The sequence below is a fragment of the Schistocerca gregaria genome, chromosome 3 (assembly GCF_023897955.1).
Source record: "Schistocerca gregaria isolate iqSchGreg1 chromosome 3, iqSchGreg1.2, whole genome shotgun sequence".
NCBI classification, from domain to species: Eukaryota; Metazoa; Arthropoda; class Insecta; order Orthoptera; family Acrididae; genus Schistocerca; species Schistocerca gregaria.
In genome coordinates this window covers 916,165,512-916,187,953 of record NC_064922.1, presented here as the reverse complement: position 1 = coordinate 916,187,953, position 22,442 = coordinate 916,165,512, and the positions used below count along the sequence as shown (strand labels likewise).

Here is a 22,442-nt window from a genome sequence, read left to right as displayed (position 1 = left end):
TATCTTGCCACATCGGGCTGGAATCATCTCCTCATTCCCCTGGTCGGCGAGTACTTCATAAGTAATCCCTGGACCATAGCGAGTAACACAGCAGGGCATCTCGATTGGCGTGCTCTCAGGCGAAAAATATAATATTACATGCACAGAAATCCAACTGAAATATAGAGAAAAAGATTTAAAACTTCATTGACCTTTATCAACACTGTTGTTAATTTGTGACTCGAATCAAAATTAAACTGATCGATCTAAACAAAACCTTAATCGATGAGTGACTGGATCGATGACTGACAGGATCTGCTTATTAGAAACGAGAAGTCTTTGGCCAGGAACGGTTGACGCTTACGAAACTGACAAACATACGAATCTGTGTAAGGACGCATCCAGTCTGCCTCCAGCTACTTGTGAGCACCTGACAGGGCTCTCCGTTTACAGTGCTCTTTGTTATCGCTACTGAATACATGCAGAGAGTTTCTAGCAATATAGGTTTCAGTCTGGCGATGATGCAGCTTATAGCCACTATCTCAGCAAATCTGTGTTACGCTTATTGGATCATTGTAGCGTTATGAAAATAAAGATTTTAGTAATACCGCCTACTTCTATGACGGTTTTCAGTTACATCGCTGTCAGAATTACTGGGCTGGCAGATACCCCTAACAATTAGTAAAATATGCTTGCAAATGTGCATATGCACTCTAAGCACCATAAAGGTGAACTATAGTTCCGGAAATATGCGCTACAATTACATTAGCCCGCCCGGTAAGAAATAAACACAATATAGAAACTCCTTACAGTTTCAAATATATATTTAGCGATATTTAAGTTCAATTTTAGTAATCTCACGTTGCTAACGAGCATTACTTGTGCATGTCATAATACATAACCAAATAATTTTTTCGAATTCTCCGGAATAAATGTCCTTCTTTCTCACGTTTAATCATTTTTCGAGTTAGAAAAGATTCTCCGTATTTAACATTACGTTACACAGCAGAACTTTAACTCAGAAATGTCTCTAGGACAAAAACTCCCACGAATTTTCCGATGCTTTGTCCTGGAATGAAATCACATAACAGCATGTTCCTTGTGTGCCACTTATTTAGTTTTAACAAGTCTGAGACTCCAACATCAGTCCTACATAGTGGAAGTATATGTTCGCTGGGCATACATCAATGGAATTTCCATTGCCTCAATTAGTTTCACTGCTGCAGCGGTCTGGTTACTGAAGTAATATTTAATGTCTACCTAAATTCTTGTTTTCCCACATACATTAAAGGCAAACTGGACGCTGTGCTATTCTTCTGGATGCAGGGCAGATAAAATATATCTAATAATTATAAACATCATGCGGAATTACGACATGCAACAGTGCGAAATTACATGCGTTTTAAAGTTCAACATTTATTACTATGTCAAGCGCATTTTGTTGCTACTTTCATTTCGTAAGTGACAGCCTTTTCATATTTATTCAGAAAACAGGAAATTTTTGGTAGAGTACTCAATACATACGATTATTAAGACAGGTTTGCTCTGTAAAAAGAATGTATAAGTACACATGCAAAAATTCGCACTCTAATAATGCAGTGCCCCACAATGAAATTTGGTCGAACTAGTTATCGTTGTTTGTGCCACAGTTTTTTTTTAAACTGGAACTAAAAACGTAGCGTAATAAATAAAAAAGGTAGCATTTCATTGCTGTTTGACACGTCAATCATCCTGGGTGGTGTAAATAATTATTTAGATTGTCTGTTGCGCAGTACATTCTCTGTAACGTCTGCATTAGCCCGTGTGAAAGTTACGATAAGCTCTGTTAACACTAACACTCTGGCGGTCTGTTGGAATGTTCCTGCACAACATTAGCGCTCCTAGCCTTGACCACAACTTCACCGATATCCCAACGGCACCATTAAACAGACCGTTAGCTTTTATTACAGCTCGAGAATCGTAAAAGCATTGTCGTAGGTCGCTCAAAGCCGAGTGGAGCAGTTAATGAGAGCAGAATTTATGTGTTGTTCAGAAGCTCGGTATGCTTCTTGGTATGGCATTCATTTTGTATCACATTAGTACGCCAACGTAATTAAAATTGCACATTTTCTACAAGGAATAACGTAAGAACGTGCAGAGGCTTACGAAAGAAGGAAAAATACTGTTTTTGTGAGAGAATGTGGGTCGTGAATATAGAATGCGGAAAAAAATGGGCGGTTTCATATCAGCCACGGACTTCGGGACAACGAGACTGGAATCCAGGCGGCGAGCGCAATGCGATTCATGGCTGTCTGTGTAGTCAAAACATCATCAGTTGCCCGCTAGAAAATGTAGTAGGAGTAGTTACAGACATTACAGGATGTGAAGTTAATGGAAAATTCGTGCCTGTCACTCCTTTTGTGCACATTTTAGTCTACTTCAATGTTTTCCTTCGTTCAAAAGCGAGTTCCCAGTGCTTATACCGGGTGGCTGTAGTCACGGAAGAGCAGTGTGGACTACAATTATCGCATGGCAGAGAAACTTTGTTCATAATGCTACTGCCTTAATCTGGAACCGATTTACGCTGGAAAACATGTTAGTTCGAGTTGTGGCTACCAGATGGAAATCTGTCGCTGTACAGTTTGTGTATGACGGTATGACGTACGCACTCTCATCTGACTCTAGCTCTTTATTCTCATGAAGTGTTGAGTACTATTGACAAGGGATTTCAGATCGATTCCGTAATCCTGGATTTCCGGAAGGCTTTTGACACTGTATCGCACAAGCGGCTCATAGTGAAATGCCGTCCTTATGGAATATCCCCTCAGGTATGTGACTGGATTTGTGATTTCCTATCAGAGAGGTCACAGTTCGTAGTAGCTGACGGTAAGTCATCAAGTAAAACAGAAGTGATTTCTGGCGTTCCCAAAGGTAGTGTTATTGGCCGTTTGCTGTTCCTTATCTATATAAATGATTTGGGAGACAATCTGAGCAGCCGTCTTCGGTTGTTTTTACAGATGGCGCTGTCGTTTATGGACTAATAAGGTCATCAGAAGATCATAACAAACTTCAAAACGATTTATAAAAGATATCTGAATGGTGCAACAACCCTAAGTAACCAAAAGTGTGAGGTCATCCACATGAGTGCTAAAAGGACCTCGTTAAACTTCGGTTACACGATAAATCAGTCTAATCTAAAAGCCGTAAATTGAACTCAATACCTAGGTATTGGAATTACGAACGAGTTAAATTGAAAGGAACACACAGAAAGTGTTGTGGGGAAGGCTAACCAAAGACTGCGTTTAATTGGCAGGTCACTTATAAAATGTGGCAGACCTACTAAGGAGACTGCCTACACTACGCTTGTCCGTCCCCTTTTAGAATACTGCAGCGCGATGTGGTATCCTTACCAGATAGGACTGACGGAGTACATCGAAAAACTTGAAAGAAAGGCAGCACGTTTTGTGTTATCGCGAAATATGGGAGAGAGTGTTACAGAAATGATTCAGGATTTGGGCTGGAAATCATTAAAAGAAAGGCGGTTTCCGTTGCGACGGGATCTTCTCACGAAATTCCAATCACCAACTTTCTCATCCGAATGCGAAAATATTTTTTTGATACCGACCTACATCGGGAGGACCGATCACCACGATAAAATAAGGGAAATTTGAGCTCGCACGGAAAGATATGTGTTCATTCTTTCCGCGCGCTGTACGAGATTGGAATAATAGAGAATTGTGAAGGTGGTTCAGTGAACCCTCTGCCAGGCACTTGAATGTGATTTGCAGAGTATTCCTGTTGATGTAGATGTAGATGACTAACCATATCTCTAGTGAACAGTTTGGCTATCGAGGAGAGAGCAAGCGTGAGCTATTAGTGAAACTGTTTTATGTGAACGGCAGCAATTACATTGCTGCACAGAGAGAATAACGGCTACTCAAATATCTGAGGAGAGGCCCAATGTCATTAAATGGCTTAAAGAAGATGATAATGAAATTCGAAAGCACGTGTGGGCTACGTGTGCCACCTGGCAGAGGAAGGCGTCTTATTCCGATGGAAGTTATTGATGATGTTGCTGTTGTTCTAACTGACCATGCAGCACACGTGCCCCGAGCAGTGTTAGTATTCACGCTGGGTCACGAGAATTGTCCATCCCACGGTTAACAGAACGGAAAGTTTTGCGGTCTGTTTTACATTGGTACCCGTAAGAGATCCAGACAGACCAGCAACTGAAACCTCATGATTCGGAGCAATATTTTGAATTTGCTCTTCCGTTTCTGGCCGCTTCGGAGTTTGATGACGTGTGGGCGGGCAGTATTCTACACTAGATTGCGCATTAGGACCTGCCAGGTGTACCGTGATGTCTGTGCGTTAGCGAGACATCCTTCTGCAGCAAGTGTTTCCTGCTTTGGAAGAGTGCAGCTTTGTAGAAACCAGTGAAAGATCTGTTTAACGCAACCTTTCACGAACGTGTTATCTCCAGAGGTCTTACAGATGCATGGTCTGCAAGATAACCTGATCTGAATCCACGTGACTTTTGCCGCAGGCGCTACGTAAAAGAAGGCGTTTACCGGGCACACTTTCGCTATCTACCTGATCTGAAGGCCAGTATACAGCAGCATGTTGCTCAGATTCCATCGGAACCACTGGGAACCAACTGTTGATCACGTCGTTGATCACAGCATATCGTCGACGTCTTAGGTGCTCATATTGAAGTAATATTGTAAGCGGCGAATAATTATAAGACCAACATTTCGCCTTTCCCACTTATTTGACCCTTTCTGCCCATGTCTCGTTCCTGATCCATTACACAGGGAAACATTTCTGTACGTCGTTTTTGCAATCACAGCGCCATATTTGCACCTGGTGGACAAAATTGGAACAATCAGCGTAAATTGATTCCGCATTAACGCATTACAATATCTACCATGTTTCGGTGACATACGACAACTGTAGCCCACACTGGAACCCTGTGAGCAGCTGCACTTTAATTATAAACATCTGGTACAAAGTAAATTAAATATTGTATGATTAGCGTCTGTTTCGTGTAAACAAATGATATCATCTAATTTATCTGTTTGTTATCGTTCGTCTGGCGATTATAGCATTAGTTTATGTTCAGATTAACTGATCATGTATTTAAAAATGTTCAAATGTGTGTGAAATCTTATAGGACTTAACGGCTAAGGTCATCAGTCGCTAGGCTTACACACTACTTAACCTAAATTATCTTAAGGACAAACACAAACACCCATGCCCGAGGGAGGATTCGAACCTCCGCCGGGACCAGTGTATTTTAAACAAATCATCTTTTGTAACTAGTTAGGCATTAGAACAATACTATTGAGTCACAGTTGCAATTTGTCAGCTGATACACCTACCTGGGAGCAACAGTTTCAGGGACCTTCCACTTCATATGCATTCTGTAAGCAGATGTACAGCGCTCGGAGGACTGCACTTCATACTGGAATGAGCGCACACTCCACTGCAGAGTGGAAATTCTCGTTCTGGAAACATCGTCCAGCTGTGGCTAAGCTATGTCTCCGCAGTATCCTTTCTTCCAGGAGTGCTAGTCCTGCAAGGTTCGCAGGAGAGGTTCTGTAAAGTTTGGGAGGTAGGAGACGAGGTACTGGCAGAAGTAAAGCTGTGAGGACGGGGCGTGAGTCGTGCTTGGGTAGCTCAGATAGTACAGCACTTGCCCGGGAAAGGTAATGGGCCCGAGTTCGAGTCTCGATCCGGCATACAGTTTTAATCTGCCACGAAGTTTTGTACTTCATATTATATACAGTCATTTACTGTCCTGTTCTATTTTCTTACCTATCAATGATAAATATTGTCGATAGGAAGGGAGATCAAGCGTATACAGTATTGATCCGTGCAGCTCGCAGGAACATGTTTACTTAATGCTGGTCGGTCACCCTGCTGGAATGAGTCGTGTCCTAAAGTTAGTTAGTTAGTTACGTGTTCTATTGATCAATAGCACAGAAAAACAGTTATGATGCGGAACGTGTCAAATGTACAAGAAATGCGCAAAGAAAACAAGTTTTGCATTATAGTGTTATACCTAAATATTTCTGTTATCTATCCCATTCCCTTAAACGGCACAACATGCATATATTATATCCCCAGATTTATTTACTCATATTCAATAATTCATCTATGGTATAGAAGGAGTTGTCAAGGAGGTATGATTTCAATTTGTTTTTGAAATTATTACTGCTGTCTGTCAAAGATCTTATTTCATCTGGTAATTTATCAAAAAGTTTTATAGCAGCATATTTTACCCCTTTCTGTGCCAAAGATAGGTTGGGTAAAGGATACTGTAGGTCTTTCTTTTTTCTGGCATTGCAATTATGACTGTCGCTGTTGATTTTAAACTGGTCCATGTTGTTGAGAAAAAATTTGATTACTAAGTAGATGTACTCTGAAGCAGTTGTAAGAATTCCTAACCTTCGAAACAGATGCCAACACCGGGGATAGGATAGAGGCGCTATTTCCCTTACGATTCCATGTTGTGGTCGAATGAGAAAGTTCAACTTGGCACCTTCAACGATGGGCGTTTCCTGCAGTCGAAAACCGGCTGTTAATTTCGAGTAACTCCGTAAAAACAAAGTTAACGTAAGAGGATTAGTTTGGACACGCGCCACCGTTATTCCACGATAATCACAGTGGTAAACACTATTTGGTGACAACGTCTCGCTAAAATTATCTCTGCGGATCTCACCGGAAAGCTAGCACCGAATATTCACTTACTGCTACTTGCCTTGGTCAACATTTCAAGTCTGTGTTTATCAGCTTAGTTACTTTACTTATATTTCTCTGGGTCTGTATTAAATCTTTTAAATTATTACCTCAGTTGGGCATCTTTGATAACCATATTCTTTCTTAAGTTATATGATAAATTTCAGGGGCGACAATGCAGAATCTAGTTTCCTCTGCGCTTAACCATAATCATTTTGTGTATACTTTTTGTAATCCTAAATTGCTGCAAAGTACACTGATGGAAAAGAAATCACCACACCAAAAAAATCGTTAGTGTAGATTATTGAATTTTCGGGAATACTTTTGTTTAGATAGTATATTTATGTGACTAACATACAAGTTCACAGGTTAATGTAAGTAAAATGTAAATGTCGTGTGACTAGGGCTTCCCGTCGGGTAGACGGTTCGCCGGGTGCAAGTCTTTGATTTAACGCCACTTCGGCAACTTGCGCGTCAAATTATGATGATTAGGACTACGCAACACCCAGTCCCTTAGCAGAGAAAATCTCCGACCCAACGTGGAATCCGACCCAGGACCTTCGGATTAACATTCTGCCGCGCTGACCACTCAGCTACCGGGGGTAGACTTAATGTAAGTGTGAGATAAACTACTGCAAATGTGAAATGCTGGTTGAATTCCAGCATCCAAACGTGCATTTCTTGTGCTGCGCAGGTGCCGGATGTCAGTTCGTGGGATGTAGCTCCATGCCTGTTCAACTTGGTCACTCACTACATCATCCGATGATGTTCCATATGTGCTCGACTGCAGACAGATTTTTTGATCGAGCAGGCCAAGGCGGCATATCGACACCTTGTAGAGTGTGTACTGTTACAGCAGCGGTATGTCTGTGAGCGTTATCCTGCTGGAAAGCAACGTCTATATTGATGTTCACTAATGACAGCACAACAGTGTGTCTACAGAGACAAGATTGTTGCGGGCTGACAACTGGCCTCCTTCTAACCAACGCGAGACCACCACTGGTACAGAAGTGGAACCAATTTTCAGCAGGAAACACAGAAGACCTTCATTCTGCCTTCCAGTGAGCTCGCGACCCTGAAATCACAAAGGCGGTTTTTGGGGGTTGACGGATGCACGCTACAAATAATCTGGCTCGGAGCTGCCCTTGAAGTAACCGATTTGTAACAGTTCGTTTTGTCACTGTGTTACCAACTGCTGCTCATATTGCCGCTTCAGATGCAGTGCGATGCGCCAGAGCCATGTGCCAAATACGAAACGATGGCCTTCGCTTTCGGTAGTTCCACGTGGCCGACGGGAGTCCGGACGTCCTGCAGCCGTATGTTCTCATGACCACCACTGCCAGCAATTATGTGTAGTGGCTACATTCCTGATAAGTCTTTTCTGTACCGCAGAAGGAACATCCAGCTTCTCGTAGCTCCATTGCAAGACCTCGTTCAAACTCAGTGAGATGTTGATTTTGGAGCCTTTGTCGTCTGAAAGTCATTTTTGATTAACTTTACCTCACCACATCTAGTCTCCAAGGACACTAACGCTCCAGACCGTAACAGCGTGTGTTTAAAGCAGACCAGTTTTGCATCCTCATATTGGCGCTACTAACGCCACTCTAGTGCGAACGGTGAAATATCTGAATAGACATCATCTTTCGGATGCAGAAACACGCCTACCAACTTTCGTTTATGTCCCTCAACACCATCTTGGTGGTGCGATTTTTTTCCGTCTCTGTATATGGTTGGCATCTCGCGTGTGTTGGACCGAGCGAGGTGGCGCAGTGGTTAGCACACTGGACTGGCATTCGCCAGGATTACGGTTCAATTCCGCATCCGACCATCCTCATTTAGGTTTTTCGTGATTTCCCTAAATTGCTTCAGGCAAATGACGGGATGGTTCCTTTGAAAGGGTACGGCCGACTTCCTTCCCCATCCTCCTCTAATCCGATGTGACCGATGACCTCGCAGTTTGGTTTCCTCCCCCATATCAACCCCAACTCTCGTGTTCTGGCACCCAAATTTTAGCACTTTGTAAGTAGGCTGTTTAGGTTTTTATGTTGGTAACGCCACATAGCGCTCTATATGAAAATCACTGACTGTGCTATGTGCAGTATGTGGCTGGTTTGCATTGTTTGATTATTTGCTGTTGTAGTAGTGGGCAGGTGGATGTGAACAGAGCATAGCGTTGCGCAGTTGGAGGTGAGCCGCCAGCAGTGGTGGATGTGGGGGGAGAGATGGCAGAAATTTGAGAGCGGACGATCTGGCAGTGTCCATCGGAAAGAGTAAATTTGCAATACTGGATATCATGAACTGATATATATGACTTTTCAACATTAGTTATGTAAATACATTGCTTGTTCTCTATCAAAATCTTTCATTTGCTAACTATGCCTATCAGTAGTTAGTGTCTTCAGTGGTTAGAATCTTTTATTTAGCTGGCAGTAAGAGACGCTCGCTGTATTGCAGTAGTTCGAGTAACGAAGATTTTTGTGAGGTAAGTGATACATGAAAGGTATAGGTTATTGTTAGTCAGGTCCATTCTTCTGTAGGGATTATTGAAAGTCAGATAGCGTTGCGCTAAAAATATTGTGTGTCAGTTTAGTGTTGATCAGAATGAGTAAAGAGAGAAATGTCTGAGCACGTTCAGTTTCGCTCAGCTGTTTGAAAATTAAATAACGTAGAGGTTTCCCAGCACTGTCATTTATAAATTTTTCTAAGGGGACATTACAACTTATGTAAAATGGTGCTTTAACATGCTAACTACTCTTTTCAGTGGTGCTTCTTTCTCTTGGTAACAGTTCTGAATTACTTGTTATCCTAATTGTTATTACCATTTCGTGCCTCCATTGGGTTGGTTTTGTCAATGCCAGTGAACAAGAGGTATTTCGTTAATTTCCTGAAGTGAAAGTTTTTTTGATTTATTCACTAAGTCAGAGCCTTTTATTACTTATTAATCTTATATATGTCGTTTAACATGAATGAAGGAAAACTTCTTTTGTGTTTAAATATAGGTAAATGTTTCCTATGAAATTGTGTATTGTATCGAGTCGAAGAGTAATCTGAGAAATCTTTGTTTCAGTTTCCTGGTCAAAATTATTCGTAACATCTTATTACTTACCAATTATTAGTATAGCTCCTCTTTCTGCCCACTGACGTAACAAGAAATATTTTATCACGCCTCCGAATAGCCCACTGTCCGACAGTACTCAGTTTTTTAAATCACGTTGAGACCTATTCGTGTGATGTACTCATGGTCCAAGATTTCCTTACGTCATCGGAACTTATGTCACGAGAAGAGCAGAAACTATTTTTTGTTATGCTTGTATTTTTATAGATAAATTTTTACGTAAAAAATTTTGTGTTTTCTTATGATACACTGTTAATCCATTTTCATGGAAATGATCAGCCACCTGATCTTATTTTGTTTGCGAATTACCATTTTGAGAATACATTTTCAGGAAAGAACTCTTTAGTATTTTAAGCTATGTGTGAAGGCATATAGGAGAGAGTATAGGGAAGTGAGTGAAGAGGCTTTCACCAAATGTTTTGTAGTACCGATATGAAAGCTTTAAATATTTTAACAGCAACCGGTCTGCAAGGTTTTCGTATGTATGTCGGTAACAAAAATGTTAAGTTGCCTTGAATACCGCATCGTCCTTCTTCATTTCCTTATAGTCATCATTGATTATACCTCCCGTAGGCAACAGTCTTTACTCAAAACATTTTAGATGGATTTACTGCTGTACGTGTATAGCTAAATTCTGCTATGATTTTTGTCCAATGACTGTAAGGAAATTGTAGTTTGTACGAACTACCCGAACATTGGTGTATCTTTTCCGAGATCATGGTTAATAAAGAGGCTGTTCACATCTGTCGATAGGGAGTTACTGGTGTTTAAGGGTTCATTTCAAGTGAGGAGAGTTTCTCCTACTCGCCTCATTTTCCCAAAATATCGAGATATTATTTTCAAATGAATGGAAATAACACAGTTTTTCTGTGGGGTATTTTACATTCCTTATCATGAAGGGGCAGTAATACAAGCGTATAATCCTGAACACCGCATGACGACCTTTAATTGAATGTGACGTGCATCATACGCAATTTCTCTGTTGAATATGACACCTCTGTGCAAGTCACGGTAGGCTTAGACAGTACATTCATCAGCTATGCCGGCTGGAGTGGCCGTGAGGCTCTAGGCGCTACAGTTTGGAACCGAGCGACCGCTACGGTCACAGATTCGAATCCTGCCTCGATCATGGATGTGTGTGATGTTTTTAGGTCAGTTAGGCTTAAGTAGTTATAAGTTCTAGGCGACTGATGACCTCAGAAGTTAAGTGGAATAGTGCTCAGTGCCAGAGCCATCAGCTATAAGGGACTAAACCGCCTCAGCGTGGCCACGATCCAGAGGAACCTACTAGCCTCGTCATCAACATCGCTTCACCTCATCACTGTCATTGTGCAAGTAATATTACTGAACGTGTTGGAGTACTCAGGTATAAAGATAATGTGTATTTTGTATATACCCAGCGTTCTCATTTATGATTTTAAATTGTCCATATAAACAGTCAAGCATTGTGTCTCTCAGGATCCCATGTCGTTTGTTTTGATTGGTAGAACAGTGGTTCAAATGGTTCAAATGGCTCTAAGCACTATGGAACTTACCATATGAGGTCATCAGTCCCCTAGAACTTAGAACTACTTAAACCTAACTAACCTAAGGACATCACACACATTCATGCCCGAGGCAGGATTCGAACCTGCGACCGTAGCAGTGTCGCGATTCCGGACTGAAGCGCCTAGAACCGCTCGGCCTCCGCGGTCGGGCCAATCGAACAAACTCACTCTTCAGAGAGAAAACCATTGTATTTATATAACATCGAATACTATGGAATATAGTTTTATTAAAGCAATAGGAAACTATCAGAACCTATTAGAAACCGTAAACGCAAATAAAAGATTTTTTTTACATCCATGGACCTGCGAACCAGCAGCAGAGTCCGTTGCCTAACAGATCTGTGACTCTGCTCATCGTGCTATACTTACCATCGTTATTACAAAAGCGTACTTTTCATCTTACAGCATCCTGAAAGCTTTAATAGTAGATATATTAAAACTGACATTTGACTACGGCGAACTGCACCAAGAACATCGCATTTCTTATCTATCCTCAGTGTGCCGTTCCCTTGATACGGAGTATTTCATAGTACTCAAGTTACAATAATTCAGTTAACCACCAATATGACGTTTCCCGTCATTTTATTACAACAATCTATACAGTTGACGATGAGTTTTCAAGAGGTCCTCAGTTTCCAGGTGCTTAACGGCACAATTAAATGCAAATGGGCTTCAACTGGAATCTAGTATCGCGTATCGCGATTCCATAATGAAGAGACACGGCGTCCACGGCGTGAATGTGGCCTTGGTACCGTTGTTCCACCTTGTCAGCCAACGTCCTAATGCACGTTCAGTTAGATATTGCTTTGCACGTTCCGGAAGACTCCTCAACGTTGTTCTTCCACGTCATGACGTCAGAAGCTCGGAACATTCAACGCTCAGCATTCGAATGCACGCACGGCCCGTGTGGCGACGGCTTCAGTGCACGATTCATCAAACTATATGAACGCTGTTCACTCTGGAAAAGACGCTAATCTCGTTTCGTTACAGAAACTGCTTAATTGTGGCACTTCTGAGGTGAGAAATGGAATGAACGAAAAATGGAGTGTGGCTAGGGTCTCCCGTCGGGTAGACCGTGCCGGCCGCGGTGGCCGTGCGGTTCTAGCGCTGCAGTCCGGAACCGCGGGACTGCTATGGTCGCAGGTTCGAATACTGTCTCGGGCATGGATGTGTATTATGTTGTTAGGTTAGTTAGGTTTAAGTAGTTCTAAGTTCTAGGGGACGGATGACCTAAGATGTTAAGTCCCATAGTGCTCAGAGCCATTTGAACCATTTTTTTTTTTTTTTTTGGATAGACCGTTCGCCTGGTGCAACTCTTTCGAGTTGACGCCACTTCGGCGACTTGTGTGTCGTTGGCGATGAAATGATAAGGACAAACAATACCCAGTCCCTGAGCGGAGAAAATCTCCTACGCAGCCGGGAATTTAACCTGGGCCGTTGGGTATGACATTCCGTCGCACTAACCTCTCAGCTACCAGGGACGGACAACGGAAAATCACTGCTTGCCATTTAGTAAAACATTGAAGGCTGCGTGCAATAAGTGTCAAAATGGCATGAGATACACTGCATGCGGATTTATTTAAGCATTTCAGTGTTACTGAACAGAATAGGTGGGAGTAGTCTCATCAGTACTTTGCACGTAAGGACAGATTACGTAACGGAATTCTTTGTCAGATATCGCAATAGAATATTTCTTCCTTATAAGAAGATTCTGATATTATATGTACATTTACGGAAGAGGGCGGAGAAAACAAAAGAAAGATATTGCTGATGTCAGCTGCATCGGGACATTACGCGTGATCAACGACGAGTGAAAATATGCATCGAAACAGGTTTCGAACCAAGGATCTCCTGTTCACCAGGTAGATGCTGGACCACTGCAGGACACAGTATCACAAGTCCTCTACTATCTCGGCCGTCCTTATGGCCAACCCACATTCCCACCGAGTGCCACGTGTTTGCAGTCCTTATCCTGCATGCTCACTACTCTGAGACTCCCACGGGAGGTCGGACTTAGCTGTGCATCCCCACTGAAGAGGGTGGAACCATGGCACGGACGCGTTTGGAACAGCAGACACCATGCATTCATCAGGGGCGATTCTAGAAGTCGGTCAAGGAGTGGGGGGCAAATGGCGGAAGGGGGGGGGGGGGAGGAAGGGGTTTGAGGGAATGGAATATCGCTTAACAAAAGGAGAGATGAGGTCCTGCAACGACAAATTGGTAAAAACGTATCTACAGAATGTGTGTGCCCAGGAAAACAACGCGATTTGATCCAGATGCCTGGCAATTTCCAAGTTTTTGTCTTGGGTCAGCAATTTGAGTGTTGGTAGGCATACCCGACATATTTAGCTTTCTTGATTATTTTAAGTGGTACTCGTACATTAACATACATCCAGTGTCCATTAATAAGTAATAAGACGCCCATTTAAAGTTAAATGATAATTATTGGTTTAGATAGCTATTTCACGCTCTTATTCTTTCGTTAAAATGTGTTTGAAATACATTGCAACCTATATTGCTACAAAATTATAAATAAACGATTGAATCTGTTGAAGTAATATACCTGAATTCATTTTGTCGAGTGTAATATGATATTCCATTGGACGGGTAGGGGGGGACGGGCTATAACCCCCATAGAACCCCTCCCCCCTTCTTGCCGCCCCCCCCCCATGGCATTCATATAATTGATTCGACTAGATGTGCAAAGGATCCACGTTCTTCAGTGCGGACACACAAGTCCGACCTCCCGTGGGCGGCGCTCGGTGGGAATGCGGGTCGGCTGTGTGGCGCACCGAGATGGTCCCGCAGTTGCGATAACACGACGTCCTCGATGACGCACCTGAATAGTAAGCAGGACATCCTGGGCTCGAGTCAGGGTCCAGTACATACACTACCGAGCGACGTGGCGCAGTGGTTGGTTGGCACACTGGACTCCCATTCGGGAGGACGACGGTTCAATCCCGTCTCCAACCATCCTGATTTAGGTTTTCCGTGATTTCCCTAAATCGTTTCAGGCAAATGCCGGGATGGTTCCTTTGAAAGGGCACGGCCGGTTTCCTTCCCAATCCTTCCCTACCCCGAGCTTGCGCTCCGTCTCTAATGACCTCGTTGTCGACGGGACGTTAAACACTAACCACCACCACCGCCAGTACATACACTACTGGCCATTAAAATGGCTACACCAACAAGAAATGCAGATGATAAACGGGTATTCATTGGAAAGATATACCAGAACTGACATTTGACTACATTCTTACGCAATTTGGGTGCATAGATCCTGAGAAATCAGTACCCAGAACAACCACCTCTGGCCGTAATAGGGGCCTTGATATGCCTGGGCATTGAGTCAGAGCTGGGCTGTCGTGTGCAGGTACAGCTGCCCATGCACCTTCAACACGATACTGCAGTTCATCAAGAGTACTGACCGGCGTATTGTGACGAGCCAGTTGCTCGGCCACCATTGACCAGACTTTTTAAATTGGTGAAAGATGTGCCGAATGTGCTGGTCAGGGCAGCAGTCGAACATTTTCTTTATGAAAAAGGGCCCCTACAGGACCTGCAACATGAAGCCGTGAATTATCCTACTGAAATGTAGGGTTTCGCAGGGATCGAATGAAGGTTAGAGCCACGGATCGTAACACATCTGAAATGTAACGTCCACTGTTCAAAGTGCCGGGTGATACGCCAGTATGGCTATGACGAATACACGCTTCTAATTTGCGTTCATCGCGATGTCGCCAAACACGGATGCGACCATCGCGATGCTGTAAACAGGGCCTGGATTCATCCGAAAAAATGACGTTTTGCCATTCGTGTACCCAGGTTCGTCGTTGAGTACACCATCGGAGGCGCTCCTGCCTGTGATGCAGCGTCAAAGGTAACCGCAGCCATGGTGTCCGAGCTGATAATCCATGCTGCTGCAAACTTCGTCGAACTGTACGTGCAGATGGTTGTTGTCTTTCAAACGTCCCCATCTGTTGACTCAGGGCTCGAGAAGTGGCTGCACGATCCGTTACAGCCATGCGGATAAGATGCCTGCCATCTCGACTCCTAGTGATACGAGGCCGTTGGGAAGCAGCATGCCGTTCCGTATTACCCTCCTGAACCCACCGATTCCATATTCTGCTAACAGTCATTGGATCTCGACCAACGCCAGCAGCGCTAGTGATACGAGGCCGTTGGGAAGCAGCATGCCGTTCCGTATTACCCTCCTGAACCCACCGATTCCATATGCTGCTAACAGCCATTGGATCTCGACCAACGCAAGCAGCAGTGTCGCGACACGATAAACCTCAATCGCGATAGGCTGCAATCCGACCTGTATCAAAGTTGGAAACGTGATGGTACGCATTTCTGCTCCTTACACGAGGCATCATAACAACGTTTCACCAGGCACGCCATTCAACTGCTGTTTGTGTATGAGAAATCGGGTGGACACGTTCCTAATGTCAGCTTGTTGTAGGTGTCGCCACCGACGTCAACCTTCTGTGAATCCTCTGAAAAGCTAATCATTTGCATATCACAACTTCTCCTTCCTGTCGGTTAAATTTCGCGTCTGTAACAGTCATATTCGTGGTGTTCCAATTTTAATGGCCAGTAGTGTACTTTCACTCGACGCCGCTCATTCTATGTAATATTCCGATGTAGCTAACATTACTAATCCGTTCTGTCTCATTTCCTTCATCCCCCCTCCCCCTCCTCACTCCTCCTTCAATTCAGATAAAATGCGTCACAGCTACGTATTCCACGTGGTGTCAGTCTATTGTTTCTACGACGCAGGATCGTTTACCACAGAATATACGAAATTCGGCAGCAGCAGGTCCGTGGCCCATCGAGAAGACTGTCATGGAGATTAGGATTCGATGGGTTCAAGAGTGAAATCCTCAGCACCATGCAGGACCTCAACGTCCCCTTGTGAACAGCTCCTGAAATAACATACTAAGTCTTCGCTCGCTCACGCAGGTTCATACAGTATTTTGAGACAAGAAATTGGTTTGTTTACAGCAAGAACAGAGTCCACACGGACAGTGTGAGGAATTCAGTGGTACCACGGACTCAGCAGGGCAACGATTGCTGTGGTTTCTCTTGACGCAGCAGCAGAGACATGTGTGCTCACATTGGTGCGTCCAGCGGCATCAGCGGACACAGGAGTAGTAGTACTACGTGTTCGTTTCAGACGAGTCCCGATGGTTCCTATAGCTTCAGATAGCACTTGTCACCACGGTTGCAGCACCTTTGTGGTGATATCAGATGCCATTGGGACCAAATGCTGCCAGTATTGCGCTAGACTACCTCAATTGGTGTTCGACTGCTGACCTGCCCGGCACGTTCTCAGTATCTCGCATTCAGTGAAAATATCTGGTCACGGTTTCGCAAGACAATAGCAAACCATCAGTGGCCAGCCAATTCGAATGATTCCATCTGGCACAAATCCGAAGCAGCGTGGAATAATGTACATGTATCTGTCATTAAAGCTCATTTTGACTTGATTCGCAGCCGGTTTAGAGCCATTTGTGCTGCCAGAGGCAGAAGCTCTGTGTATTAAATTTCGCATCCCGATGCTACACATGCCCTACTTCGCTGTATGTACACAGTAAGTACAATGTTGTTATTACCCTTCTTGGTGTTGAAGTTTTAACGGTCAGCAGTACAATTGTACCAAGCTGTCTGACATGAACCGCCACAACTGTCTCCGTGATTGAAATATTAGTTACCTCAGTCTTGAACCAATAAAGTTCAAATGGTTCAAATGGCTCTGAGCACTATGGGACTCAACTGCTGTGGTCATTAGTCCCCTAGAACTTAGAACTACTTAAACCTAACTAACCTAAGAACATCACACACATCCATGCCCGAGGCAGGATTCGAACCTGCGACCGTAGCAGTCCCACGGTTCCGGACTGCGCGCCTAGAACCGTGAGACCACCGCGGCCGGCACCAATAAAGTAATTTGGATGGAGTGGAGAAGAATTACTATGGCAATCTAATTTTGTGTAATATTTTTACAATCTTCTGGGTAAATTTCACGTTCGAATTCGATTTAAATGCCTAGGTACGAGGGTTGTCGAGAAAGTAAGTTCCGATCGCTCTGAAAATGGACACCACAGTGTAAGCCCGATGAAGCTTTGCGCAGATGTGTTGGGTAGTGTCTCTAGTATGACCGTCGATCGCATCAAGACGCTCTTTTCAGTTGTGAGCGCACTGTGAGCGAGTAAAAATGCCTACAACAACGATGTCTCCCGCCAAGTAGGACGCCCCGCTGAGAAGCTTCGCCTTAATTAATGCATCGCACCCAACACAGCTGCCACGCACTTTCTTCTTCATGGCAATTCTGAGCCGCAGGGGTAGTAAGACACTCCTGCAGCCTTTTCGATTGAAAGATTTCAATCACCCACAACAGAGACCACACTGGCTCGTCCTGAGAATCATCACATGAAACGCTGGATACGATGACAAAACTTGGGTGCAGGCTACGCGCTGTAGACCAGCATAGAGAATCACCGGAAAGCACTGGCGGCTGCCTTCTATGACGATGGTGTAGGAACTTTGGTATAACGCTCCGACAGATGTTTAAGTTGGAGCGGCAACTATGTAGAGAAGTATCTGGAAAGTGTAGCTCACCCTTGCAAACTTTATGTTTCTGATTTTCACTGTAATTTCCATTTAGCGACCGCTCGGATCTTACTTTCTGAACTACCATCATATAATTTCGTATCTGAGTTCAAAGTCAAAGCAATATTTTTTAATAAACAAGGTGGTAGAAAAATGTGTCTCCAAGGTAACTCAAGAATGCCCGTGCACATTTTAAAGAACAGCTTTATTTGTAACTAATGAAAATGTAAAACAGATGGTAGGCAGATGAAGTTGGCATGAAATTATGATTCATCAGTTAAGTTACAACTGCTGGTACGCTTCACCAGTGGTGTCCGTGAGCGAGGGCAGCACCATGCGCACCCAAAAGACCGTGTGCTGCGGGCAGGGCGGGCGCTGCGACGGCGACGAGGGGTGCGGCGTGGGGGGCGGCCAAGGGGGCGGCGTGGGCGGCGACTAAGGGGGCAGCGTGGGCGGCGACCAAGGGAGCGGCATGGGCGGCAGCAGCAGCGTGGGCGGCGGCCGCGGCGTGCGCTGCGGCGCCGTTGAGGTGGGCGTCGCGGGCCTGCGTCTGGGCGACGGCGGTCAGGTGGGCGGCTCTGGTGGCGGCCACCTCGTGTGTGTCCTGCACGTAGCCGCCGGGGCCGACTTCGATGTGCGCCGGGCCGTAGGCGGCCAGGCCCGGGTGGACGCCGTGGACACCGTGGGCGGCGACGACGGCGTGGGGCGCGGCCACCACTGCGTGGGCGGCAGGGACTACACCGTGCGCAGCGCCCAGGTAGCCTGGCCTAGCCACGGCCACAGCGACGACGGCGACGAGGAGTACCTGCAGATACCAGGTTGGTATGTGTTGTATACTACAAGATCACAAAGTAGAATGTGTCGTGATTGTCCTCATCTCTGGGCAATTGGCAGTTAAAAATACATTAACATTTGTTGGTGATTAAGGTTATGCTGAGGGAATTAGATTAGGAAATGAGACACTTAAAGTAGTAAAGGAGTTTTGCTATTTGGGGAGCAAAATAATTGATGATGGTCGAAGTAGAAAAGATATGAAATGGACTGGCAATGGAAAGGAAAGCGTTTCTGAAGAAGAGAAATTTGTTAACATCGATTATAGAGTTCAGTGTCAGGAAGTCGTTTCTGAAAGTATTTGTATGGAGTGTAGCCATGTATGGAAGTGAAACATGGACGATAAATAGTTCGGAAAAGAAGAGAATAGAAGCTTTCGAAATGTTGTGCTACAGAAGAATGCTAAAGATTAGATGGGTAGATCACATAACTAATGATGAGGTATTGAATAGGATTGGGGAGAAGAGAAGTTTGTGGCACAACTTGACTAGAAGAAGGGATCGGTTGGTAGGACATGTTCTGAAGCATCAAGCGATCACAAATTTAGCATTGGAGGGCAGCGTGGAGGGTAAAAATCGTACAGAGAGACCAAGAGACGAATACACTAAGCAGATTCAGAAGGATGTAGGTTGCAGTAAGTACTGGGAGATGAAGAAGCTTGCATAGGATAGAGTAGCATGGAGAGCTGCATCAAACTAGTCTCATCACTGAAGAAGGTAACAACAACTACAACAAGGTTATTGAGCTGTTATGAGCACGAACAGTGAAAAGGAGTGAGATAGTAAATTCTGTAACATTGTTGTCCGTCAAATTTGGGAAAATATATTATCCACAAAACGATAGGGATGAGTATTTGATTAGTAGGAGATATAGTGACAGAATGAATTTTAGTTAATCGGCAATATCTGTATATCCCACCGGAGTATCTTATACTTAAATTGTTTGAGCATACATGTTTATGACACTCGTGTGTAATTAATTATGATATATATCAGATAAAGCAGCACAGTAGCCCAGTAAAAATTCGCCTGACATTTAACGTACTGCGTTTACCGACTAATATGGAATGTTCCCCGTTTACATGTATTTCACGATGAACCCTCTGATTACAACACTGTATCAATGAAGCACTGGCGGTAAATTGACTGAGATCAAGGACTGTAACAAGTGACCACTTAACCTGTGACATGTCTCATGGTTTTCCTATCTAGAGATGAAATACCTTATCAAGTGGAAAAGAGTGTGGTATATGTAAAGAATAGTAGGTATTTCGTAAATGCATCTTTGTCCTCCCATAGACTTGTTTTCCTTGATTGCATTACTTTAGACCTGTCTGTCACTTTTTTCTTAGTAACACCGATTGTGTACTAATCAGAAGGTGTAAGTTATTAACATTCTTGTTCGCCAGAGCATTTAAATATCACACATTATAAAAAATTGAAAAACAGTTATAAATACAGTTTACTTCTCTGTCAAAGTCAGTGCCGCGTTCTAGAGAATGCGTCGAAATTGTGTCGAGAACATCTGATCTTAATTGAGTGTTATTTGCAGCTTATTCCTTGTGGGAATCGATAAATAGTACCGTTATTTAAAAATTTAAAACTTTACAAGCTCACTGGCTACACTCACGGTAGGATGAACTGTTTTATGGAAAGTGACAATCGTGACATGGTTCCTTACGAGTAATTGTGCCTTTAGCGTCAGATTCTGTGTTCCACTAATTCTGATAGAAATTTTAGAGTTCAATACTCTGCGTACGGGTATCACTGAAACAGTTGTGGTTCAGCCTATTTAGTTGTGCCACAATGGGAATATACCAGTGGGAATTAGGTGCCCAGTGGAAACTAGGAGTATGTGCAGCGAAATCACACGAAGCCCGACCGCTACTCACCAGCAGGACCTTCATGGCGGAGCTGTTGTTGGAGCTGCTATGAACTGTAGCGTGACACCGCCGGCCACGTCCTTATATACGCCCCGGTGGGCTCGTGAAAGTACCAGGCTGACTCGGTCCCTGGCCTTCCCCGCCCAGGGGGACTGTCGCCTGGCCGTGTCGTTTGGTTCGGCCTTCCCTCATCTCGCCTTCTGCAGATCCCCTTTGTTAGTTCAAGAGCCCAAATCCGCATACTTGTCCACGTATATCCTCCCACTGTATGGGGATCATTTTAGTTTCAGTTAAGGCAAAGATATCAATTGGGCAATAATTACTTTACGCTTACCAACGGAATGAAAAGAACAGAAAAATCAACATGCACGCGAAATATCTGTCGAGCTAGAGAAAGCTCTCGTGAATGTAGTGCGAAACGTGATATTGGAACCCCAATTAGGCAATTTCGTAAACAAGTGGTCTAATAAAAGCACAGAGAGGTTTGTGCTGAAACGAACAAAAGATGATTTTGCAGCATATTACCACAGTAGTATGGTAGGGGGAATGGGCGTGACGAAGAACATATACGGTTCTCAGCTGGGTTGGCGAGAAGGATAATACATGTTAGTTTTGCGGTGAATGGTAAAATAGTTTTGAGATTCCATGTCAGATGCCTCAATGTGCACCTATTGTAATCGAAAATCCATGACGTGCTGTGGTCTTCTTCAAAGCGATTTTGAATTGATACGTCTTTGAGACTGATCAGTCGGTGCATTCGATATGCGACTTTTTTTTGTCTATGGAGTTGTCAGCGACATATGCCCTTCTTGTGTATCCCATTGAAAACAAACTTTCAATATCTGATGACTACGTTCACAGAAAATATGTACCTCCTGGCCGAAAGTAAGTATCACCAAGAACTATCCAGTGAAGAGGAAAGACCAGAGAATTAGTCTGAATGATGAACTATGTTCACACAAAACACACAAAGACCGCAAGAAACATTAGTAGTGACTACAGAATGTCAAAACATAGTAGAAGGAGAAGTGAGCGACTCTGCTGTTCTGAATACAACGTTCCGTTACAGAAATGAAGCAATGGAACAAGTAGATTATTAGGTATGATTAACTGTTTCCTTCAACAAACATCATTAATGGATTTCCTGACATGTAAGCGAGAAAGAGGTTATTGAAAGTGTACAGTGCTTAGATATACAATAGTGACACCTGGACCATATGTAAATCCTAAACTAGTAGAAGTGTGGCGCTACGAAAGAATGAAAAAAATTATATAAGGAAAATATGGCATGAAGATGAAACCAACAGATATGTATCATATGTTAAGACGTATGGGAACAATTGTATTATCAGCGTAGATGGCAGTTGACGGAAACATTTATTGGGGCAGACAGTGATTGTCATATGCAGAACAGATAAACGAGATCCCTGCGTTAGCTAACCTTGTGGCTCAAACTTCAACAGAACGATATGTTTTTCTTCCTCCAGTTTGTAGTGCGAGGCGCGAGGTCACGTCGGAGCAGGATCGTCGCGTCTGCGACTCGATATTTTGAACTTTTAGAGGACAAAGTTTCTGTTTTAGCGGGAAAAAACTTCTGGTGACTTTATGAAGTGACAAACATACGCTAGGTTTCTTTGCCTGTAAATGAATAATGTGCGACAAACGAGTCATAAGCAAAGAATAAAATGTAATTATCACATTCATTCACTTATCGCATTTTCAACTTCTGATACTGGTAACTTCAACTTCGAATCAA

At 43.7% G+C, this 22,442-nt stretch overlaps 2 protein-coding genes across 2 annotated transcripts in view; both read right to left on the bottom strand.

The window, feature by feature from the left end:
* The window catches only part of LOC126355498 (cuticle protein 65-like), a 336,678-nt gene that overhangs the window by 54,891 nt on the left and 259,345 nt on the right, over positions 1-22,442 (bottom strand). The gene's annotated exons all lie outside the window — the stretch shown is intronic.
* Positions 18,160-20,740, bottom strand: LOC126355497 (larval cuticle protein F1-like). Its single transcript, XM_050005815.1, has 2 exons — positions 20,696-20,740; positions 18,160-18,778 (listed from the first exon to the last, which is right to left on the bottom strand). The coding sequence occupies exons 1-2, from the start codon at positions 20,708-20,710 to the stop codon at positions 18,275-18,277; spliced, it is 519 nt and encodes a 172-aa protein (XP_049861772.1). The 5' UTR covers positions 20,711-20,740; the 3' UTR covers positions 18,160-18,274.